General features: G+C 37.4%; 1 protein-coding gene across 3 annotated transcripts in view; it reads left to right on the top strand.

Moving 5' to 3' along the window:
- LOC126260476 (trafficking kinesin-binding protein milt) overlaps positions 1–26,724 on the top strand; it is a 369,562-nt gene that overhangs the window by 162,958 nt on the left and 179,880 nt on the right. For 2 of the 3 annotated variants that reach the window (XM_049957807.1, XM_049957815.1), the window contains exons 3-4: positions 4,247–4,351; positions 21,702–21,806. In XM_049957807.1, coding sequence (XP_049813764.1) covers positions 4,247–4,351; positions 21,702–21,806 — 210 coding nt within the window. Of the gene's footprint in view, positions 1–3,121; positions 3,249–4,246; positions 4,352–21,701; positions 21,807–26,724 lie in introns of those variants that run through there. The other variant, XM_049957821.1, reaches the window with a different exon arrangement.

Below are 26,724 nucleotides of genomic sequence, written 5' to 3'. Positions count from 1 at the left end.
ATTAGGCTTAGAGCTAGCTCTCTTAGCTTTTAGTGTTCCTTACCCCAGCTGGTAAAAACAGAATAGTTACAGGATCACATTGTTGTCTATCTGGTAAGACACGTTTTCTCAGGAACGGAAAGAGGTATCCATTTGAAATTTACAGTCCTGTGGCAGTGTAAAAAATTTAAGCTTCTACGTCATTCAGTCACTCAGTACAGCCATTTTTTACATATTTTGATACTCGTAAACTTGCTCATTGAAACATGTAGATGAACTACCTATAAACATAATTACTGCCCCCCCCCCCCACTCTCTCTCTCCAATACTTTTATCTGTTATAGATGTCAGTTGATGTTCTACTTTCTCAGTTCATAATTGGCCTGATTTAGGTTTTTGAACCATGCTGCCACCTGTCAACAGTTCTTAGAAGTAGGAGTCCACCTTGGATTGCTTCTTTTTAATTTTACACTCTTAAGATTTTTGTTTCAATTACGCTTGTATTTGGATAGCTACAGATCATAGTGATGTAGAGGAGGAGAAGTACAGAAAATGATTCAAAGGGAAATAACCTGAAGAAATATCTGGAACAGCTATTTCTACTAAGCTTCATTATCTTTTGTTGCAACATTTGTAAGTGGTACATTCTTGTTAAATGCCACAGAGAGGGTAAAAGTGTGTTGCATAATGTAAGCACAGTGGAGGTAACTAAATCCCAAATCTGTTTCTTTCCTCCTCTGTTATAAGTAATTCTGTTTGTTGACGAAGAAATCATTCCATGCATTCTATGGAATCTACCCATGGATGACAGACTGATACTGCTCTGTGGAGTGGTAACCACTTGTGCAGTCAGCTCATGGCCAAGTAAGGAAAAGTGGGTCATTGCCTGCATAGCGTGTCGCCTCTCAGAGCGGATAAGCTTGTCCTTTCACTTTTCATTGTGCAGCAACCAGCTGCTTATAAGGAACACACATGCACAAACAAAACAGCAGTAGCACCATTCCTTAGATAAGGAAACTTTTGTAAGATTTGTTATCAAAGGATTTCATTCTTCAGTGGCTTGTACTGCTGGCTTTGATAATGTAATTTTGTCAGTGCCAAATCTTAGTCTATACACAATATAAAAGGCATAACAATATTATTTTTTAAGACTTTCATGTCTTACTATGAAGTCAAATAACAGATGCTGTATGCAGTATCCCGCATTCTAGTGTGGGAAAATTCTTAATTTGAATTGAAATTAATAATTTGCAAGTATGAATTTTTGTAGCTTACTACATGTGAGTAAATAGTGCAACATTTTATCATTTACGAGAAAGATTGATAATAGGTGCACAGAAATATGGTGGAATAATCCCATAGTGGTCATTATATTTAGAAAAAGTCCATACAGCTATTGAGTTACTTAATGTACAATACCTGCTAATAAATTGGGCACTTTCAGTAATATGTTAAAGTCTTTAACTTTTATTCTTTCCTTTATTCTTGCTGTTTTCACAGCATTTACTACTGCCAACTAGAGTCTGAATGAGATACTGGCAAAGTGCCTAGCTGTTGTAGCCTAGTGGAGATATATTGCCCCAGAAACTCAAGAGTTTTGGCAAACATTTCAGTGCAACATAGGTCTGAATTGTTGTGTGTGTGTGTGTGTGTGTGTGTGTGTGTGTGTGTGTGTGTGTGTGTGTGTGTTGAATATTTCGGTTGTTAAGTAGGTAATGCATCTTCAGAGGCGACATTCTTTCATGTTTTGTGCAATGGATGTGTGGATAATGTCAAAGGTGTTTATAAAAGTGAAGTACTGTATCTGCTTACCTTTACTGCTTTCAATTTAAAAAGAAATACTAATGATAATGTTAGAACTGTCCCTTCTTGTTAAGTACTGTATCTACTTTACTTTTTTAAAATTTTAATATTCAACAGTTAATTTAAATTTATCTTACACATTCTGACTGCAGGCAGTTGTTTCATGAGATTTTTGTACTTTTTATTGTCTTACTAGCCATCTCTTGAGCTAATTCGGGCTCCTCTTTTGATTTATATCTGTCTGAAAGAATAGACATCACTCTTGATACTGCTGCCATACATAGATATGATAACGAAATGAAATGAATTTTGATTTTGGCCGCAATTGGGCATGGAAATGAAATAAATGGCAACAAGTGAAAGTTTTGTGCTGGACTAAGATTCGAACCTAGATTTCCTGCTATGTGCAAGCAGTAGCATTAACTGCTTTGGCTGTGCGAGCACACTTTTCTTCTGATCCAAATTCCCATCTTGTCACACACTACTTACGTAGGCCCCCTGTCCATCACACCCGTTGCTTGCTGCATCACTCTGGATTTCCACGAGAATTCAGGACAGACAGTGCGTCCACACTGAAATGATCTTAATGGCCATCAAGCCGAATCATAATGCGGTGAGCAACAAGAGTAGTGGACACAGGCTGCTATTTGAGTGGTGTGTTACAAGATGGGAATTTGGACCAGATGGAAAGTATGCTCGGGTAGCCAAAGCGGTTAAGACAACCATTTGTGTAAAGCAGGAAATCTGGAATTGAGTCCTGGTCCGGCACAAGTTTTACGTGTCGGCATTGAATTTGTATCAGTGCCCAGTAGTGGCTAGAGTCAGAATTTATTGTATTTAATCATGGAATTAATATGCCTGTTGTGGCTCAGGAAAGTGACTGGTTGCAGCTTCCACACAAATCATATTTTGTAATGTACACATCATTTGCTCAGATCATGTAATTTGGAGTTTCAGAAGTGAGGCTGTGATGTTCTGTATGGTCTTATTGATATGGTAGTGCGACATTGTTTTACGTACTTTACGGACATCAAAGAATGCAAAGGGTGGATTTATATATTAAGTTTCAGTAATTTTCTGTTCTTTAATCATACATGTAAACATATCGGAAATGTGTGAGATATACCAATGCAATACATATTTTGTAGTAAGCAGATCAGTGTTGTTTATTCTTAATGGGACAGTTTAGGTGAAAACTACTGCAGCTGTCTGCATGAGTTCAGAACACAGTCAGAGCTGTGACTGACCTATTTTTGTGTCTGTGAGGTGGGATGGATTTGGCTTACATCGGTGAGCACAGATGTGCAGTATTTTCCTGGCTATATGCCAGCCTCTGGCTCAGTGCTGAGGGAACTCTCAAACTGAGAGGATGTTCCCCATCCAAAGCAAACTATTGGGGAAGAACAGAAGAAAGTCTGGAGATCTCCAGGCACGTAGGGAATCTATTCTTGAGAGCTGGCAGAACGGTATGTTCTATTGTGGCTGCAACTGCGTGAGAGTAATAGCCTTCCAATTTGTCACATTTATTTTTTGTAATTAGCATGTTTCTCAGAATAACATGTACAGTTGTAGACAACAATGAGTGCAGCTTAATGGAAAAAAATTAAATCTATACTTGTTTAACAAACTACTTAATTCATCCATTCTGTTGAAGTAAATAAAAGTCACTGAGCCGGCATTGGTAACGCAATTTGATGTTTTTATATCCTTATTTTGCCCTTGTTCAGGGAAACACTGTGTATGGTATTTGTATCATTGGTACCAGATCGCAGTTCTATTTATTTGGCTGAGTAGTTGTAGTGGTCGATATCTTTCAAAAATATACACCATTGCAGAATGCAGTAGTTCAGCATTTTGTTAACTTCGTGAATAATTAAATTTTGTTGTTATTTTTGAATCACCGAAACCTGTTTACTGAAAGAACAGGTTAAATTTAAAGAGAAACAATGAGGAACTGAAATTCATCAGTTAAAGAACACATTGAAGAAGCACATAGCCATAAAGGAAATATTTGCAAATAAATAGGTATTTCCTACATTTGTTGGACTCAGTTTTGCCTACTGATTTTTATTAAAGGCTGTGTCACAGGCTGCAATACATAATTAATTTTAAGTGTTAGTACATGATGAATTACAATCTATTGAGAAGAAAATCAGTATTATTAACATGGGATTATGTACCATTAACCTTATGATTCCACATTTTGGAGTGTGTACATTTTCCCAGTTGTACTTCACCAGCAGTTGGATAAAGCACTTTGATCATTTGTTACACAGTAAACAAGAATTTCATGTATTCCTTTTTAAATTAATGCATCTGAACAGACCAAAACAAACAATACCATCTATGCTTACGTTTTCTTCTTCCTTAACACTGTGTACCCCGGCTTGATGTATTTATTGTTAACAGTTATTGTTGGACATGCTGAAGTCATAGCACATATAGAACATATTTATTGTTTCAGACGTGTGTTGTGGAGGGGAACTTCCAGAAGTGGAAATCATCAGTCTGTTGGAGGAGCAGATACCTCGCTATCGACTACGAGCTGATACCCTCACTCAATTTACAGGTACTTTCTCTCAGTGTTTAGGCACATTAGGTGATAGATTTTACTATAAATCGACAATGGTGTGTGTATGAGAACAGTCATCTTATTTTCTGATATTTGTGCTTTAATTTATAGCTGTTAGAAAGAGAGATGTTAACTTGTGTGACATGGAGAGTGGTTGAATCCACATGGTGATAGAGTGCACCCAAAATAACTTATGCCATACCTGTGCAGACAGCGTGGTAAGGGAGGGGCCACCGGTGGGGACTCCCCTGCATGTGGCCACCACACAATATGGAAGGTGCAGTTCAATAGCTGCAGCCTGTTGACAAGCAGAAGTTCTAAGCTATAGCTAGTGAGTCTGCATACAATCATATTCACCAGTTATGCCAGTACAACCAATAATTTGGCAAGTCAGTATGCGAGTCCCTGAATAGCGTACGCCAATGAAAATCAGCACATAAACAATTGAGACAACTCCTTCTAATGGATAAAGCAGACAACTCAGCAGGTGACACCAAATTAATGTGGCCACCCCTTGGTAACAAAGAGGTGGACTCGTCTATAGCTGATGACAGGAATGTGTTTCTGTGCAGGTGCCAAGTTATTTTCCTCAAGCTCTAAATAATTATGGAACTGTTGCAGCAGCTAGGAATATCATCTTTCATACATTACAAAACAATGGTGTTGTGGCATTGGTTTAGGGATAAATATACAATTTATATCATTTACATGTAAAAATATCTGTTGAAAATTCTTAACATTATCATCAGATTGCAAGTCTCAAAACATAGAAACATAAAATAGGTTATAAGATTTCTTCTGTAAGATATTTTCAAAAATAGCTGATTGAGTTAGTGATAGTACTAGTAGTAGTAGCTGCTATTAGCTGATCTTAGAGTCCACTTTGTTGTTCAATCATTAATATGTAGACTTCTATTGCATTTCTGTTTTCTCTCTTTGGTGACCAGTTTTAGAAATGCTCTATTGAGTCTCCATTTTCTTCCTTTCTATATGTGGGCCATCCTTTATTTTATTACAAAGTTGATTGATTAAGGACATTAACTCACTTCTACACCTGGTAACTGCATCTAGAACAACATAATCCACAACAATATATTAATTACTTTTAAGTGATGTAAAGAAGACCAATCTATACAGCACATAATTAAAAGAAAAAGTATAATGCTTATTTTAACTTTGGGGATCCCCTGAGATGTCTTCTTGTACCCATGGGCATGAGGGTATTTTTGAATAAAAAAGATTTGTGCTTCAGTTATTGCCTTATGCCCTGTTCTAACTAGTGTTGGGAGCAATTACATTAAAATCATCATTTCAATAATTTGTTGGAAAGTGACTCATTCGGTTGTAGTTTTACGCATCAATTGAATTGGGCGATACCAGTCTGTGGCGGCAGCCGATTGAAAACAGCTGACACAGCCAGTTGTAGTTTCCACATTAAATAAATTATTTGTTCATTCGTTCTTTCTTTTCCAGTGAAATCAATGTGAAGTTTTTGTGTCCGTGGGATTACGTATTCGTTGTATCAACTGAAACCACCCTTTAATCTTTAGTTGACTACTTTCATTGGTTGAACTAAAGTAGTTATATACAACCAGAATGTGCCACATCCAGTCAGTACCCTCATGCCCGTGGGTAAGACAGCTTAGGGGATTGCCAAAGTTAAAATAAGCTTTATACTTGTTCTTTTAATTATGTGCTGTATAGACTTATCTTCTTTACATCACTTAAAATTAATTAATGTATTGTTGTTGATTAAGTTGTCCTAGGTGCAGTTACCAGGTGTAGAAGTATGAAACCAGAATTTGATTGCAGTAATTACATGTCTGTTGTTTGAAACTGATAAACAATATTTTATTTAAAATAATCTCTGTTGCTATTTATACATTTCTCCCACCTCTCTGGCAAGCTATGAATGCCACGCCCACAAAAAAAAAAAAAAAAAAAAGGGGTGTTTTTCTTTCGGAGCGAAGCAGAAAGTGAGCCATTTTTGTACATTTTCATATGAATTGAAGCGTTGTTCAGCGAGAGCATGTCCCAATGACACAGGTATATGATAATTGGATGGAGCCAAATCTGCAGAATAAACCGCATGCCCTAGTATTTCCCAATTGATTGCACCGATCATTTCCCTGACCCATTTTGCTGTGTGTGAGGAGTGTTATCATGGAACAGTATGACTTTGTGTTGCATTTTTCCATATTCCTGGTGTTTTTCACATATTGCTCAATTTAAATCAATCATTTGCTGTTGGTAGCCCTTGTTAACAGTTTTACCAGTTCATAATAGATGACACCCTTCTGATTCCACCAAACACAGAGCATTGTCTTCTCGAAAGTGATTTGGTCTTGGAGTGGTTGTCGATGGTTTGTTAGGATTCACCCATGATTTACGACCCTTAGAATTCTCAAAATATATCTATTTTTCATCACCTGTCACTTTTCGATGGAGAAACAACTCTCTTTCGTATCTGGTGAGCAGCATTTCACAAGTGGTCTTCCGATTTGCTTGCTGTCTTTCATTTAGTTCATGCGGAACCCATTTTACCATGTTCTGCACCTTTCCCCCAGCTTTCACCCAAAAGGAAACGGCTTTCTGTGGCACATTCAGTTGTTCCTCCAGTTTCTGTTGAATTTTAGTATTATCTTCATCCAATAAGGCCTGCAATTTGTTTCCCACACTTGTCATTCCTCAAATTAAAATAACCACTTTCAAATTTTTTGAACCACTCGAAACACTTTGTTTTCCCAACAGCATGTTTGCCAAAAGCTTCGATAAGCATTCAATGCGATTCTGCAGCAGTTTTCTTCAAGTGATTACAGAAAACCAATGCTGTTTGCAAATCGTAGTTCGTAGACATAGAACTCTAAATGTTTACGGGTTTTAAACAGATATATGGGACTTGGGTTACTGAGTGTTGGCATTCGTCGTCAGCCGATACAGGAAGCAGATGGTGCTGCAGATGCAGTCTCGTGGACCCTACACTGACGGGTAGCACCATGTATAGGGAAATACTGGTTTCATACTTCTACATCTGGTAACACACGAGTAATTAAGCTGATGTTATGTTGGGAGAACAAAATTGAGCATAAAAGTTCGCTTATGGGTACCTGAAGAAGCAAAGAACACTGCCGAATTTTAGGAACTTTTTGCATTCCGTGATCAGATTGCAACAAAGAATGACACACTGCAGTTGCAAATAATTTCCTGTTCAGTAACAGTTTATGGTCATCCAATTCGTGTTTCTTCCATTTGACTTCTCCTCCTCCTCCTCCTCCTCTCTCTCTCTCTCTCTCTCTCTCTCTCTCTCTCTCTCTCTCTCTCTCTCTCTCTCTCTCTCTTATTTCCTCAGACATAGGCTGTCATTACTCTCGTTACTTTTTTTTTGACTGTCCTTGTTTTCAACTCTTTATTTTCCCTTTCCTTCATTAATGCTCACAGTTTAGATTGCAGTAAGGAATTGACTCACAGCACCTGTGTATAATGACTAGGGCCCGGATTTTAATGATAGTCATATTTTTTTCTGAACTATAGGGTGAATTTTAGAACAATTTATACAGAAATCTAGGCATTTTAGTGCCAAAAATGTATTTTGATTGTGCATATAAAGTCATATTTCAACAAATTTTAGTAGTAAGTCATATTGCGGCTAACTTTTAATATAATAGGTCATATTTCAGTCAATTTTTGCCAAAAATGCATATACCGTTTTTCTCGTATCTTACGGGAAACATGGATAAGAAAATGAATATGTTGCTCACAAGACAATATTTAACATGCTATTATGAAAGATAAACAGATAAAGTAGTACACAGCTTTATTCTCAAGACAGTAGCAGAGAATCGGTGTGCCACAACAGTCGTTTCGTGAACATAAAACATTGTTGCGCAGAGTCGACAATACTCTCTCAGAGCCAACAAAGGCGGCTTCTGCCGTAATAATCATCGCAGTCGCACAGGTGTTCCCAGAAACCAGTTTGAATACAGCCTTTGCCTCGTTCAACATGCCTAAAGCAAAGTGCTCCGACAGCGTGAAGTTGCGAGGATATGTTCGAGAATTTGGAGAGAAGTTCTTTAGTACTGATAGGAAAATATTATTTTGTAAACTGTGTGAAGTTAAAGTTAGTGCAGAAAAGCGCTTTAATGTGCAACAACACTGTAATACCGCTAAACACAACAGCTGTGTGAAATGAAGTGCTGAAAATAACAGCAGGCAAGTGCTGTTATTTGAACAGACAGGTAAATCGTCAACCATGCAATCATTCTGCAACGATTTGTGTGAGATGATGGCGTCCTGCAACATCCCATTGGAAAAGCTGAAGAATCCACACTTCAGATGGTTCTTGGAGAAGTACACAATACATCCAGTTCCAGATTAATCTACACTGAGAAAGAACTATTTATCTGTATGCTACAATGATGTGCTCAACAAAATACAAATTATTATTGCTGAGCAAAAGATCTGGCTGTCAATAGATGAAACTACAGATATTATTGGGTGATATACTGTAAATGTTGTTGTTGGCGGCCCTGGACATATGTTACTACTAACATGTGATCCTCTCGATACAGTAAACATTTCGACGATTGCTATTTTGTTTGACAACTCTCTGAAGCTACTGTGGCTGGATGGTGTGAAGGGAGACAACGTTTTGCTGCTTGTAACAGATGGTGCTTCATATATGGCTAAAGCAACCAAAGGGCTACAGATTCTCTACCCCAGTATGGTGTACACCACTTTCCTTGCACATGCGCTGCACAGTGTTGCTGAAGAGGTGCGATCAGATTACCCTGACGTGGACAAATTCATTTCCTGTGGCAAGAAAATCTATGTGAAGGCTCTGCTATGGGTGCAGAAATTCAAGGAACAAGCACCTTCGGCGGCCAGAGTGGCCGAGCAATTCTAGGCGCTACAGTCTGGAACCGCGCGACCAGTACGGTCGCAGGTTCGAATCCATCCTTGGGCATGGATGTGTGTGATGTCCTTAGGTTAGTCAGGTTTAAGTAGTTCTAAGTTCTAGGGGACTGATGACCTCAGAAGTTAGGTCCCATAGTGCTCACAAGGGAACCTTCCCATCGCACCCCCCTCAGATTTAGTTATAAGTTGGCACAGTGGATAGGCCTTGAAAAACTGAACACAGATCAATTGAGAAAACAGGAAGAAGTTGTGTGGAACTACGAAAAAATAAGCAAAATATACAAACTGAGTAGTCCATACGCAAGATAAGCAACATCAAGGATAACGTGAGCTGAGCAGCGCCGTGGTCCCGTGGTTAGAGTGAGCAGCTGTGGAACGATAGGTCCTTGGTTCAAGTCTTCCCTCAAGTGAAAATTTTACTTTCTTTATTTTCGCAAAGTTATGATCTGTCCGTTCATTCATTGATGTCTCTGTTCACTGTAATAAGTTTAGTGTCTGTGTTTTGCGACCGCACTGCAAAACCATTCGATTAGTAGACGAAAGGACGTGCCCCTCCAATAGGAACCGAAAACATTTGATCGCAAGGTCATAGGTCAACCGATTCCTCCACAGGAAAACACGTCTGATATATTCTATACGACACTGGTGACGGCATCTGTGTCACATGACAGGAATATGTTGTCGATCCACCTAACTTGTACACTTGGCGAATGGGTAAAAAGGGTCTTCTACTTTGCCCATTTTAGGTTTACGTGTGGATGTGATAATCACTCCCAAAAAAGTGATGAAAACATAAGAGTTTGTCACATAAACTGCAACAAATGAATGCAATAGTTTCACAGTCGCACAGTTTTCCCTGTGCTCCGTCAAAACATATGTTTTTTACGTTTTCAAATGTTTCCGTGTGTAGACCGTAAAATCCTGCATATGTCCAAGCAAATCTGAACATGTCCTGGAATTTTGGAGAGCGAAGTTGATTATGTGTGATTGCCTGAACTTTGATAATTGTCTGAAAATAAAAAATTAAACTTTTCACTCGAGGGAAGACTTGAACCAAGGACCTCTCGTTCTGTAGCTGCTCACGCTAACCACGGGACCACGGCGCTCGTAAGTTCACGCTCTCCTTGATGTTGCCTAGCTTGCACATGGACTACTCAGTTTGTATATTTTGCTTAATTTTTTCATAGTTCCACACAACTTCTTCCTGTTTTCTCGATTGATCTGTGTTTAGTTTTTCAAGGCCTATCCCTGTGCCAACTTATAACTAAATCTGAGGGGGGTGCGATAGGGAGCTTCCCTTGTCAGAGCCATTTGAACCAACACCTTCAATGCCCCTCCCACCTAAACCTGTTCTTAAGCGATGGGGTTCTTGGATTAATGCTGATGAGTATTACTGTGCCTACTACACCCAAATAAAGACAATCTTCTGTGAGCTTGATAGGGATGAATTAAGTGCTATCAAAATTGTGAAAGAAGTTTTTACTGATACATTGTCTCGAAACTTGGCATACATCAACGCCAATTTTTCAGTGATATCAAAAGCCATCAAATGACTGGAAGCTGTTTGCACTCAGCTATGTGAGGCCCTGAGTATTGTGAAACATATACAAAGTGAGTTGGGTCGAGCTCGTGGTCATGTGGCTGACAAAGTGGAAACCAAATTGCAATGTTTTCTCCAGTGGAATCCTGGATATTCTGCACTGTGCAAAATTAGTGACAGTCTTTCAGGAAATGCCACAACATTGGAAGATACTGAAACAAAGCTGAACTCCAGTGACCTGGCTGCCTTCAAATACGCTCCAGTGACGTCTTGTGAAGTGGAGAGGAGCATTTCCAGGTAGAAAACTATCCTCAGCGACAACCGTAGATAATTGACTATGGAAAACCTGAAAATGCACCTTGTGGTCCAGTGCAACTTTGCAGATACTGAAGATTGACATATGGTATTAAATAATGTGAAACCCTTTAAATACTATCTAGAAATAAAAACATTGTTTTACTGTTTCTATAGATGATCTTTTCACTGTACTTTGTGTTTAAAAATAAAGCGTTCAGACATTCTAAAAATAGGTGCAAATTAGCCACAAACCCTACAGAAAGAAAGAACTATACTTACAATATTTTGAGAAGTGAATTTTGTATTACTTTATGGTGAATAAAAAATTATATAAACAACCAAGAATATTTTATTTTTTAAGGTCATATTTATGTAAGTTTTAGGTCATAAATGCTAGCATATTTCACTGTTTTTTAGGTCATTAAAATCCGCGCCCTAATAATGACCTCTTCGATAACTGTTTGTGGTCATCCAGTTTGTGTTTTTAGCATTTGTTATAAAAAGTTTGCCTGATAGGTTAAAAGAAAGAGGAACACAAACAGTTTGTATAATTGAATTTGAATTAGTGATTTCATGTGAAGTGTAGTACAGTTCAGACTTCGTCAGTGTCCGTTATTTGAAGAAAGTTCCGTTGCAGAGGTATTACTTGTCTCCATGATAAACTCGTGGGCGATAAAAGAGTTCTCTTTACAGTGAACCACTGTTAGTTACCTTTGATGTTTACAAAATAATGCTCCAGTTAGGTATCTGTTCTTTTATAAGATGTTGCCTGTAATCTTGGGTCAAGGATAAATAGAGAATTTTAAGTCTCTACTTGTGACTGCTCCAGAAATACAAATTTCTCTTTTTGAAGACTTATTTTTATGAATATAATGACAGTTGACATTGCAGGATGGAAGTAAGGAAAAACACACACACACACACACACACACACACACACACACACACACACACACACACACTACCCCTCTCCCTCTCTCTCTCTCTCCCCCTCTCTCTCTCTCTCTCTCTCTCTCTCTCTCTACATTGTCCACTGCAGCTACAATATCTATCCTTAATTGTAATGAACAACTGGTACAGAACAAGCTGGACTGTGGGTGTCCAGTTACCATACAGCGATAAACACACCAAAGTGGCATGTGAGCCAGTATGACACACACATTTTAATGACTGTTTTACTTTGAATTTTATAATAATGCAGTTGATTCATTGTCAACAAGAAATGGATATTGGAAAATAAACATAGACACTTGTGACATCATTGGTCACCAAAAACAGAAACTGTGTCGACAGGTAAGACAGGAATATGTATTGGTGAAATGTAACAAATTGAAAGGACTCTAAATTGGAGAATGCTGTGTCCACCACTAAAACAGAAACAAAAGAAAAAAGGTGTGATAGAGTCCCTTGAGATTGGAGGATACGTGACTACATGGATGAAAGAAAAATCTGTAAATACTGGAGACTATTTAATTGTCGTTGTATCATTTATGTTGCTCTACATCAACACAATTTGTACAGAAACCGGATGGCAGTTATAAGAGTCGAGGGGCATGAAAGGGAAGCAGTGATTGGGAAAGGAGTGAGACAGGGTTGTAGCCTCTCTCCGATGTTATTCAATCTGTATATTGAGCAAGCAGTAAAGGAAACAAAAGAAAAATTCGGAGTAGGTATTAAAATTCATGGAGAAGAAGTAAAAACTTTGAGGTTTGCCGATGACATTGTAATTCTGTCAGAGACAGCAAAGGACTTGGAAGAGCAGTTGAACGGAATGGACAGTGTCTTGAAAGGAGGATATAAGATGAACATCAACAAAAGCAAAACGAGGATAATGGAATGTAGTCGAATTAAGTCGGGTTATGCTGAGGGAATTAGATTAGGAAATGAGACACTTAAAGTAGTAAAGGAGTTTTGTTATTTGGGGAGCGAAATAACTGATGATGGTCGAAGTAGAGAGGATATAAAATGTAGACTGGCAATGGCAAGGAAATCGTTTCTGAAGAAGAGAAATTTGTTAACATCGGGTATAGATTTAAGTGTCAGGAAGTCCTTTCTGAAAGTATTTGTATGGAGTGTAGCCATGTATGGAAGTGAAACATGGACGATAACTAGTTTGGACAAGAAGAGAATAGAAGCTTTCGAAATGTGGTGCTACAGAAGAATGCTGAAGATTAGATGGGTAGATCACGTAACTAATGAGGAGGTATTGAATAGGATTGGGGAGAAGAGAAGTTTGTGGCACAACTTGACTAGAAGAAGGGATCGGTTGGTAGGACATGTTTTGAGGCATCAAGGGATCACAAATTTAGCATTGGAGGGCAGTGTGGAGGGTAAAAATCGTAGAGGGAGACCAAGAGATGAATACACTAAGCAGATTCAGAAGGATGTAGGCTGCAGTAGGTACTGGGAGATGAAGAAGATTGCACAGGATAGAGTATCATGGAGAGCTGCATCAAACCAGTCTCAGGACTGAAGACCACAACAACAACAACATCAACACTCTGCTTTCTGCTATCTTGTCTTTATCATGAGATGACAAGATTTATCATATTCACACAGAACTACGCATAACAATGGCATACATAAAATTCTGCACATGTACCACACTCTTATATCCAGAATTCTGGTTCTAAAAATGTGGGATAGTTGATAAATTTTGTGTGCGACTTTGTAAACTGTGTGGATATGGTGGGTGCCTTAAATGACTACCTAGGTCTGAAAATGATCATTCTTCGAAACTAATTGTAAAAATAAATGTGTAACTGAGAATGTGAAGTAAAGATAAATTTATACTTTTACTTTCTGATTCATAATATTATTTTGTCAGTTTCTTGCGTTTTGAAAATGTTTGGCATTGGATTTTATAGTGTAGTTAGTATATGTTACTTTGATAAAATCGTGCAAATTTTTTGTGAGCAGTGTAATATAATTTATAATTGTTGATAGAAGCGTGTGCGTTCACACACACACACACACACACACACACACACACACACACACACACACACACACACACACACAAATAAAAAAAACTCTTGAGGAACAAAGCACCAGTTGGATTCTTAATTGCTGAGGCTAATAGATCATTTTGTCGATGGAACTACATTCACCTTGTTGCTGAAACTTCTATCGTGGCTTACTTTTGTGTATCGTTTAGCTCAGTCAGTGAACTGAGGAGATAATTCATGGTGTAACTGTAGCAACCAAGATATTTTCTGTAAAATGGGGAACAATAGAGCACTTTTGACTATTGTGGAATTTATTTTTTATTAGTTCTGTAAGTCTTAGAGCAGGGAAATAATTCATTTCCTTATTTCTATCATGTGTACTGCATGATCCTAAACTTATTCCTTTGACTATAACCAAATCTTTGCATATGAAATATTTACTCCAACATGATCAGATGTTGTCATATGCTGTAGTGCTTAGTAATCAGAAATCGGGCACTTCATTGTGCAACTGAAGTGTTTTATTATTTGTCCACAAGAACGTTGTCTGATGTGGTAAGAAGGCTTAGAAAATAGATAACTCCAAGCCCTTTTTTGCTCTTAGGCATTCGTTGAAAAGTTGTTCATAGTAACAAGTGAAATGTGGAAATGTGCCTGTCATGATAATTACAAAATGCAAGTCTGCCACCAGTGTTCCTCAATATGAAAATAAAGTCTTCATCATTAAACATGACAAACAATAATATACTTTATTACACAAAAATAATGAAAATGTTGATGTTGCAGTGGCATATTTTTAATTGCCCTGCAAATAACATTAACAAAAAATTACATTCCAGGTAAGTGTTAACTATACATATCCATTGCCCACATAATATTTTAGAGCAATGCAATAAAATGAATCTGATCTTTGCTTAGCTTGTAAACAATATTAAAACTCTTCTTGCACTATAATGCTACATTTTAAAACCCTTCTTGCATTATAATACTGTATGACTCAGCAAACATGGGTAGAACATGAATCACAAACAGTTGACATGAGCTGTATTTTAAAAGTCCTATGTTGACTGTAGAAGCATGCAGGAACAACGTAGCTTTTCTGCTTTGGAATGATGTCATCTGATGGTTGATATATTAAGATACGGCCTTAGGCAAAGACTCATACCATGGTATCTGTCTTAAATTTTGTCTACTTTAGCAATTTATTTTTCTGAAAGTTAAAACAGTCAGTCGTAGTTATGTGATGTAATTCCATGATATTGCAGTTTTCTCCTTTTTATGTTCTGTCTTTCAGTATTTTTACTTTACATCAATGCTGTTTCATTTTTGGTGTTGCTCAGTTTTACAGACAATAATTTAATGATCGTAATTCACAAAAACTACTACCTGCTCTGTTGCTAGTAAAAGAAGTTTATTTAATTTGTATCTTATATTAAAACACCATTGTGCTATTTGTCCTTCTCTAAATTAATTATATGAACACTTCAGTTTAAGAATTTATTTATTCTTTCTTTCTTTCTTTTTGGGGGGGGGGGGGGTAGGGGGCGGCGAGGCCCAATCCAGGAGAGAGCTGATTGGTGTTAGTGCTTTTTTATTGTGAGAAATTGAATGAAAAGTGGTTTGTTGTACACAGAACAAACAATAAATCTGATATTGATGTATGGTTTAGATCTCTAGTGTCTCCAAGCATATCAGTAATTTGTCCTTGATTTGAATTATACCTGAAGTGATGTTTTTTCTCAAATAGATGAAATATGTGGCTCCAAACAAGTTTTCTACTTCAGAAATGGCAGACACAATGTTTTGTGCAAGGGAGGCGACAATGTCGGGCTCCCATTTCTTTGTTGCTTTGTTTATCTTTTAATTATTTTTGGGAACTCCTCAGTGTCATATGTGTGATACTACTACATTATGTTTCCATCCCAAGAGAAATACCAGGTGTTTCACAGTCATCACTCAATATTTCATGCTGTTCGTTCTCCTTGTATATCCTATGAGATCTGGTAACAACACTAAACACAAACAATACTAATGCACTTGGGTGGCTATTCTACCTGTCACAGATAATTGAAACTCTAATCATTCACAAGCCTGACAATGATGTGTACATGTACGAAGTTACATTGACATATGACTATCTTCTTGATGCTTTGCTTTTTTTGTAAGGCTGTGTATTTTAGTTGGGAATAGTATATACTAAATCACTTTCATGGAACATTCCATATAAAATGTGTCCAGTTGTTACTGGTTACGGAGATACTGTTGTTGAGAGTGGAACCCAAATGAATGCTCACAGATGATGTTTAACAAAGACAGATGATTAGTTGAAAGTTAATTTTCATAAATTCCACCGCCAACTTCACTGCATCTTTAAACTCGTGTGACAACACCATATGTGGCTCGTCTTGACATTCTAATTCAAACAATCCGTTCATCATTTCAAGCATTCCCACAACCAAAAATCTGAATGGGTGTAGTTTGAGGACCTTGGTGGCCAAGAAATGTGACAATATCTGCTGATAAATTATACAGGGGACATTAGATTTAGATGATGGCCAGAATGTACATGAAAAAACATACCCATCCTTATAGCCAAAGGAACTTTTTCCAGTAATGTTGGAAGCACATTTTCCAGGAAGTGAAGATAGTGGAGTCCTGAAAGTTGATGTGCTTACATATCACATGATGTATTTACAGAGAAACACTCTTGAAAATGTGTCTCCATAAAGGCATGTGGATTTTCATCAGATCACCATTATACAGCTCTCCACAACTGCAAGGGACACAGTAAACACCCACCTTATACAAACCAGTATCACCCTTTACAGACTTTAGAAGTCCCCTAATCCTAAGATGGTGGTCAAAAAGCTCACTTCACACAGTGTTTCCACAGAATATGGCACTCGTGTTGGAAATGCTACCTGCGTAAGGCAGAAATGCTGTGGACTTAAATGCACCTTATTATTTTTATCACTTACCCGATTCACAGTTGGTTTATAGCACAATGTGTGTCTGATGTCTGTTTCCCCATAACCATAATGACAAAAAATAACTCCTAGGTGGAATAACTCAGCTGACAAACTATCAGATGTAGACTGTATAAACCATGGTATGAAGTAAGCCTTCATACTAAACCAGATGTGACAACTGTCAGCCTGAAGATAAAAAAATCGCTGTGGGTTGGCTTCCTATAAATGGAATGTTCCAGAGTACCTTCCTCCTGATAAATACATCAAGGAAGAAAAGGAAGCCACCCTTTTCCACCTCCACCTTGAAGCAAATATTCGAGTAGATGGAAAGCAGATGTTCTACGAAGTTATTTAAATCTTCACTTTGATGAGCTCTTAACAACAAAACTATAGTGCACTTATCTGAAAAAGCTCTCATGATTCAATGCCGACACTTTCTTGAAATGTTCCTCAAACTGATTGGTAGTAGTTGATGACAAAGAGTTCTTCAACACTAACCCCTTTTGTCTGTTCATAGAACTAGTCATTGGATTAAAAGAAAATGGAACTGAACATCAAACCTAACCTCAGTCAGCTATAACAAATCAGACAGAGAAACATGAGTGGAGAGAGATCGAATAGAACAAAACTTACCGTTTAAGTGTCATAATCATTTAGATGGAATCCCTGCAAGTGATGTATGAAGTCTGCCAAGTTCTTAATGTGATACACACACTGATATATTAGTGGGCTTAACAGAGTAACAAGGTCTTTTACTGCATGGTATGTAGGAGCAGCATTGTAACTCACAGTATGCCTAAGAGGAACCCGTTCCTTATGGTTTTTGGAAGGCTATATAATGTAGGGGAACAGCACAGCAAGACTTAAGACTCTTGATAGTCTCTTGCTACAAAAAAACTTTCATTCAGGAGATTGTTAGTTTTCCTCTCAACCCTTTCTGTCCAGTCATCACTGAGTTTTCAACACACTGGACCAGATTGTAAACACCTCATTTTTAAACATAATCCTGCTTTTCCAACACAAATATTGAGTACCTCTTGTTAGCAAGTAAGTTGCCAGTATTAGAATCTGTCCTAAGGGAACACAGAGTATCCTCTGGGGTACTCTAATATTACTCTTGGACAGAAGGCCCCTGTTAACAAATGAAACACTTCTCTCTTAACCTCCTCAGCTGGTTCAAAAGAACTTACAAAAGATCCACAAGGAAGGACTTGCTCTTAAGCCTAATGTCTGTTATGTTGGTGCTCAAACATACCATGCACTGAAACACTTTGCTACTATATTGAGACCACTGTTAGGTCAGTGTGTGCATCACATTGAGAACTTGGAACATTTGTTGCATCTGTTAGACAGTCTATGCTTGAATGACTCTAATATTTTAGTAAGGTTTGCTGTGGCCTGCCTGTTCATTTGCATCCCTCTGTCTGATACGTTATACAGCATGGAGATTATTTTTTGTAGTGAAAAATGAACCTGTTTCGACATGTTTCAGTTCCACTTTCTTTTTATTCTGTGATCAGTTCTATGAACAGACAGATTGAGTTCGTGATGGAGAACCCTTTGTCACCTATTATTGCCAATCTGTTTAAAGAACATTTCAAGGAAGATGTTCTGGAACAGGTGGCATTGAATACCGAGTGTGTTTCATGATGGAGATGGAAAGTATTGGCTGCCTTTGCTTTCTTGATGTGTTGGTCAAGAGGTTGGTTGACAGTACTGAGGGACATTCTATTTATAGGACACCAGCTGTTACTGATTTCTATCGCTAGGCAGATTATCGTCACCATCTGGCTCAGTGTTTAAGGTGACTTCATACCTCAGTTCATAGAACCCACTTCATTTCAGACCTTGAAAGGTTGTCAGTTGAGTTGGCTCACCTCAAAATCATCTTTCACCAGAATGTTTATAGCGAAAGATGGATCAGATAAGTGTTGCATTATCAACCATCGATGTATCAGGTGTCGATGAAAATAAGGTGGCACCAAGTCTACAGACATTTTCTCTTACACAGGAAGCATTTCCAAAAGGATTGGTTGTATTATGCGGAAATACAATGCAAAAGTTGAATTTCGCCCACCATCTAAGATTATGGTTCTTTTATGGGTTATAAAGTACAATTCTGATTTGTGTAAGGCATGTGTTTACCATATCCATTGTGGTCTATACACCTGCAACAACGAAGCAAATCTGCTCTTGCAAATGCAGTAAGAGATAAACTAGCATGTGACCTTACAAATAGAAATGCACATTTTTTACTAAAATTCCACTCGAATACTGTTATCTCCCTAGTCAGACAACAGAGGAACAGAGTTAATCCTACTTGTGTTAACCTGTTGGTAATTCATATGCACTTCTGATAACTTCTGCCATTGGCTTTGGCTGTGTAGTGGTATTAGTATTTATTTATTCCATGTGATCTGATGGTACACAGTGTGTTGCAGATGTCGGAAAATATCATTTGACATTGTTAACATATATTCACGTATGCCTATAGTATCCTAATGTATTATATTGCTCAATGTTTTCAATTTAACACAAACAGCAAGATTACTGTGCTAAGTATTCATTTACAGAGTAAAAACAGTGACACAACAAATATGACTTAACGGCTTTGCTAAATTTTATGTTGTCTTCGATGGACTCAATACTAGTGGGAAGATTGTTGAACAGTTGGAGGCCCATGTGGAAAACTCCATTTTTACACAGTTGAGTGTCTGTACGTATAACATGCAGGTTTGCGTTTTTCCTGGTGTTGTGTTCATGTATTTCATTATTTTTTACAACTCTGGGGTCAGTTGGCACTATGTGTTTTCTGAAGAATTTTAGAGTCTCAAGAATGTAGAGGCAAGGCAGTGTAAGGATTTCCAACTTTCTGAAGATGGGTTTGCAGGAGTCTCTGGGTTTGCTCCCAGTAATAATCCTCATTGCTCTCTTCTGGATTCTGAATGTGCTCAGAGCAGTTGGAACATTTCCCCAGAATATTACACCATATTTTAGGTGGGCTTGTATGTAAGCGTAGTATGCACTGATTAATGTTTTCAGGCTAGCACATGTTTTCAGTACACTCAATGCATAACAGCCAGTACAAATCCTGGCATTTACCTTTCCTGTATGTTTATTCCATTTCAGGTTATCTTGAACCCATGGACCTAGGAATGTGAAAACAGTGTCGGTATCTGTTGACTGGTTATTTATAGTGACAGATGGCTGAGAGTAATTTGCATTTTGTGTTGTGTGGAAGTTCATGGAAGCTGTCTTTTTGGTGTTGATAGTTAATCTGTTGATTTTTGCCCAGTTGCTGAGTTGATCAGTAGCCAAGTTCACAGCTTTTTGCACAGCCTCTGTATTCTCCCCTTTGAGGAGTACAGTTGTGTCATCAGCAAATATTATTGTTTTGTGTGCATCAACATTCAGGCTCAAGTCATTAATATACAGGAGGAAAAGTAGGGGTCCCAATACTGAGCCCTGTGGAACACCTCGCTTTACAGTTTTATTACTTGATAGTATTTCGGTTATTGAGTTGCTTTGTCTATTAGTATATTTCATGCTGACTCTCCGCATCCGATTGGTTAGGAATGTAGCAATCCAGAAGGATGAGATTGAGATAGGTCTGTAGTTATTCATATCTTTATCATCACCTTTATTGAAGACAGGAATTACTTTAGAAAGTTTCAGAGCTTCAGGGAAGTATTTATGTTGTATATGTTATCTTTCTGCATATGTCCTACATACCAAGGTTTTAAATTTTCTTCCATAGGACTCGCTCATTGAATTTGTGCCCAGAAAATGATGCACCTGTTGAAATATGGATAGTACTCAAAGATATCACCTGGCTGCATCCTCACAACTTGTTGCAACATTTTATACCCTGGAAGAAAATCAAGTTTGAATGTGTTGGCATACCCAGCATTTTCTAGATACATGCAACATGCTTAAACAGTTCTGTAAAATTGTTCAACAAACCATAGCCACAACTTCAGTTGAACATTTCAACTTTGGAAATTGAAGCACAGCCTCGCATCTTGATCTTCCAAACAGAAGTGACAAACAGCCATTAAACCCATAGCATCTGGAGTACCAAAAGTTTTATCTCTCTCACCAGTAAAAGTTGCACGCTTGTTATATGGTATGTTTTATTCAAATTAGTTTATACTACCATTTACTATTCTTTTGGTCACATCCTTTATAAAAACAAACTATGAAACTATATATTCAGCAGTGCTATGACAATTAACCGAAATTATCTGCTGTGCATATAATTAAAGCAATGCTTCACTATTAAATTCATAAGTTTTTGAAAATACGGTGAATGTCAGTTGCACACATTGTAATTCTGCAGTCTTGTCCAAAACCAAATATGAGATGGAGCTACCTCAAATTACTATAGTTACTCTTATAAAAGTTTCATTCAGGTGTTGACAAAAACAAGCAGTATCCAAATAATTCATTTGTGATATGCCAAGGAACCAGTAAATGAGAAAACTTGTATTGTTGATTGTCTTATTACATCGTCTCTTTTGGCCCCCTTTGCTGGTGAGTAAGTCTGTGACTTTTATGAACAAATCTTGTATAATAAATGTTCTGTCTTAAACCTCTTGTGACTTAGGAAATTTTGCCATTGTATGTATTTTCTTGTGTTATGTATATGCTCTTATATTTTCACATAAACACATTTTTAGGATACGAGAATAAGGATTGGTACATTCCTGCACCGGCCCTAAGACCAGACGATATAGATCTAAACCTAAATCCGGATCAGATCCGAGAGGCACTAAACTACTTCCGTAAGTATTAATGCTACTTCCATGTTTAACTTTTTTCTGAAGTGCGTGCATACTTACACACACACACACACACACACACACACACACACACACACACACACACACGTGCGACTTTGTTTATGAAAAGAAGACGGAGCTTGGTACTTTCTCAGAATATGTTACTTCAGAAATGTAATATGGTGGCTATCAGTGCTGGTTGAATTCTGCCGGAATTATTAGCAGGATTATTCACTAAAATGGTATTTCAGAGTGTAATAGAAGTATTGTGATTTCCTACTACGAAATTATGAAATGTCAAAATATCCATTGAGTGTACAATCCCAAAATAGCTCATTGTTTTCCATACAATACCCATGTCATTGGACAACTAACTAACTCATTGTGTGTTTCATAGTATTGCTGGTGATGTAAGGACGTGGGTTCTAAATACATTATGTGGGACATTGTTTTTAGATTCCGGAATGACAACTGAAGTATTAATGCTATTTCAGAAACTCACTCCATATTCATACACAGTTAAGTTTCCCATCTCTTCCCCCCTCCGATACAGGTATATCTGGCTTTGGCAAGTTAAGTTATCATTTTTAGAGTTTTGTTGTTTCAAGATTGATTCTTGCCTGACTATCTTTACAAACTCCACAAATTGTGAAGCAAGAGGAATGTACTGGGTGTCCCTTTCAAACTTCCTGCATTTCAAAGGCCCAGGATAAACAAACCTACAGTAGATATGATAATGAGGTTGCACCATATGCTAGAACATTTATAAGAATTTATTTAATAATTGTAATTACTTCTCTACATGTGAACCATTTGCAGCATGAAGAATATGGAGCCTGCAGTCAGTTTCATACCACGTTCTTAGTAACATGTCCTCTTTCACTGTTGCAATCTCGTCTTCGTTATGACATTTTAACATAGGAATAATATCCAATTTGGTGGTATACATGTAGTCCTTCATGAATTCCCACAAACAGAAATCTAGCATTATGTCGGGATGTGGTGGCCAGGCATTGGGTCCGCCACACCCGATCTAGCGAATGGGAAACTTCATATCCAGGAACTTCAGAACAGCCATTGACCATTGCAGCAGAGCTCCATCTTGTTGAGAGATGATGTTGAGTTGCAAGTTCTGTATCAGAGGATAAACAAAGATATACAAATTGCTCCAGCATGTTCAGATACATTAACCAGCATGTTCAGATACATTGACCTATTCACAATGTTTTCAGTAAAGGGCAGTCCAGTAATCCTGTTGTGCATTAGCCCATACCAGATGTTTAGTTTAGGGCTATCACAAACACGTTGATTGAGTGTTTGTGGATGTTGCGAACTCCAAATCCAAACATATGCTGATTAACCGTTTCTGACATGTGAAAGCTTACTTCATCTGAGAATAAAGACCTTTCCAGAAGCTGGCATTCATGTCAGTACACTGAAGCATGTACTTAGCAAATTGTTGTTGGCGTGGTTTCTCATTGTTGGACATCAGATGTTTCAGCATGTGCACTTTTTAAGCATACAGATGGTAGGTGATGGTGTACTAGAGGATGCAATGTTGCTTGGTGTACATCAAGTTGCTTAGATGCACGCCGCATTGACTTACATGGGCCCCTGAGAAACATTCATCTGATGTTATCTACTGTCTCTTCCGAAACTGCCAGAATATTTAAGAACACTTCCAGTTGCCAGAAACTTACAATACCATTCTGTAATAGTTTCCACATTAGGTGAATCATGTCCATCTAATGTATGATAATTTCCTTGCACAGTAATCAGGTATTTTGTTTCTGCAAACCACACTTCTGTTTGCATGCGCTGCTGCGGAGTCACCATTTTCAGATCATGCAGTCGTGCTGCATTCTGGCGACAGTAGTTGGCATGCCTGATGGAGCAATATAAATTCTTTGAGATGTTCTAAATATTTCATTACAGTATCTGCTGTTTTTTCCTAGGTCTTTGAAATGTGGAAGGTTCAAAAGGGACACACTGTATTATTATCGGTAGGATGGTGCAGCAAGTCACGTACAGTGTGTGATAGATACAGTCCATATTTACTATAGGACAACCGTCTAGACAGAATTGTTATTTACTTCAGAATTTAAGCCTGTTTATGATGTAGAATTAGGAGGATCATTAGTAATTCATTCACTGACACTTGCAATGTGTAAAAATACTAAACGTACATTGAGATTTCAGCCAGTGAAAAAAAGGATAATGAATTGAAGAGGATCCACCAGTCTGCATTCTTGCATGAATAAATTATTTTATTTTATTTTATTTTATTTTTTTTTTTTTTTTGTTTCATACTCAAACGCATTTCACCTCAGTTGTAGCATAATCAGTGGATATTTTTCTTTTGTTTCTGAAATGAATGTGTTTTTTGTAGATTAGCAATAAATTGATTTTGCCCGGCAGCTGTCAACAGAAATCACCCTCAAATACAGCTTGCGATCTGCAACTCAGGGATATTAAGGCAACATTTGAACTGAATTTTGTTTAGCATATAATCTGTAAACAATGTATTCTGGTTAAATAGTACCATATGCCCCATTTTACTATCCTGTAGTTGACTTTTCCAGAGCCGTAAGTAGCTATTTTGTGCCTGCTGAATGTTTTGTTGCTATTGCATTTATGTTTAAAGTGAACTGAGTGGAATCAGTCAAACTTTGAGGTTTTTGGTTTAAAAAATTATTTAATGTAGTTTATATACATTCTGCAGTGGATTTAGAACAATGTTTAGTTAAGTTTTCTCATGCTTGTTGGCTGTGACCTATACACAGTTTTTCCTGCACATTTACATTTCAGACAAGACATTTACATTCAGATAAGACAGTCATTTGTTTCACTAGTGGTTGGTGGTGGTACCCCTCTCCCCATGAATTTTGAATTTGTATTTTACTTAGAGTGTTGAATAATTTTCTGTTCCAGGGTCCTTTTTGATTATTTTAACATTCTGAAGTGGTAATTTTCTTCTATTGTTAATAAGTGGTATGAATTATTACTGTGTTTTGTAAACTGGAGATCTGTTTCTGTGCCAATAGGGTGGTAGTTATTTTCAATGAGGTGGTCTGCAAATGTGGAGCATTCTTCTCAATGATCTTAAATGGTCAGAGTATCTTATTTTAAAATTTCTGTATGTTGTCCCAACTACAGTGAATTACAATCTTTACATGTTAAGTTTGATATGCCTGCTTTGGTCTGGTTGTTTTCTCATAATGTTTCCTATTCTGTGGGTTGTTTAGTTGTCAAATGTAATTTATTGTGCCACATGTTGTTTGTGGCCTCTTCTTCATGCGTGCATTGCGTTTTCTCTGCCTTATGGTCACTACTAGTGTGTTGTGCTGTAATAATGTTGTCTGTGTTTTGTGTCATTTGTGTTTCTATTATTTGGTTCAGTTTGCATATTTTGTTTAGTTTGCAAACATTCTATGGCAGCTGTTCTTATTATTACTTTTGAATACATTATGGGCACAGCAGTGATCAATGTCTTATAGATAATTACTATTAAAAACAGTCTTGATCATGATTTATTTAACAAGGTGACCGGTTTCAACCACTACTGTGGTCATCTTCAGACCATTGAGTAGGAACCGCTTTCTGTGATTCTTCAACAGAAAGAGGTTCCTACTCAATGGTCTGAAGATGACCACAGTAGTGGTTGAAACCGGTCACCTTGTTAAATAAAGTGTGATCAAGACTGTTTTTAATAGTAATTATCTAATGTTCTTATTATGTTTAATTTTTGGTTATATCTGTCTTTATCCACTGAAATTATGTTCAGTTGGCGTAGGAAGTATCTGAGGGTGGTTTGATTGTGTACTGTTGGATGGTTAGATCTGCTGTGTTTGTTGTACTCATTGTTGTGGGCTTTCTGTATATCGAGAACTGGTGTTTGTGAATTTTGTTTTGTATTTTGATATCTGGGAAATGTATTTTCTTGTCCGTTCTGATTTCACATGTAGAGTGTATGTTTAGGTGTGCAGTATTTATGTCTCTGTGTAACTGTAGTATCTTCTCATTTACTTCATGCTGGTTAGTTTTGTGTTCAGTTTGGTAAAGAAGATATTTGTAAGTAAGCCGCTTATGGGAGCGCTTACTGCTGGCTGTTATCACTGGTGTGATCAGCATACCAGACTTGCAAATTTTTGATAAACTATTGGGTGTGGGTGCTCTTGATCTTCCTGTGGTGTCCTTTTTTGTTGGCTTTGTTACAGTGGATTTAATGTTTTTAGTAGTTTTTGTAGGTTTCTTTAGAATCTTTCGGTAGGTTCACCTTACTGCCTTGTTACTTTACTTTACGTACTTCAGTGTTTCCTCAGTATAATAGTCCCTTTCATGCAAGATGACCAATGTTCTCCTCTTGTCTGCTTTTGTGATTTTTGCATGGTGTGTCTTGAGTTTGTTGTGTACGTATTGGACTGTTTTCTCCTCTGTGATTATCTTGTGATCATTGTTGGTTTTTCTGTTGATAATCATAATCTGCCTAATTTCTTTTCCATGTTAGGCATTTCCCTCAAAGCTCTACAAGAAATACAGGAATACAACAGTTCACCTCCACAAAACCATACCAAACATAAAGTTTAAAAAAAAAAAAAAAAAAAAAAAAAAAAAAAAGGGCAGCTAATAATGTTACTCCTAACTATGCCAAGTTAAATGTAAACAGCATGTCATATCCATTCAATGCGCAAAGGAATTTTCATGATTTAGAAAGGAAATCCAATATACTCGAAGAAACAGCTGCTTAACACTGCACTTTACAAGACACACTTATTTCAAGGCAGTCACGTTGAACAATCAGTAGTGCTTTACAAGGTTACTGAGCAGGTGACATCCCACATAGTTACAGTAATTGAAAAGAAACAGGACAATGAAGAACAGAAACTGTTGAATACAAACCCACATATTAGGAACAACAGAC

The sequence above is a fragment of the Schistocerca nitens genome, chromosome 1 (assembly GCF_023898315.1).
Source record: "Schistocerca nitens isolate TAMUIC-IGC-003100 chromosome 1, iqSchNite1.1, whole genome shotgun sequence".
NCBI lineage: Eukaryota > Metazoa > Arthropoda > Insecta > Orthoptera > Acrididae > Schistocerca > Schistocerca nitens.
The sequence above is the reverse complement of the archived record's forward strand: the minus strand, read 5'-3'. Positions and strand labels throughout refer to the sequence as shown.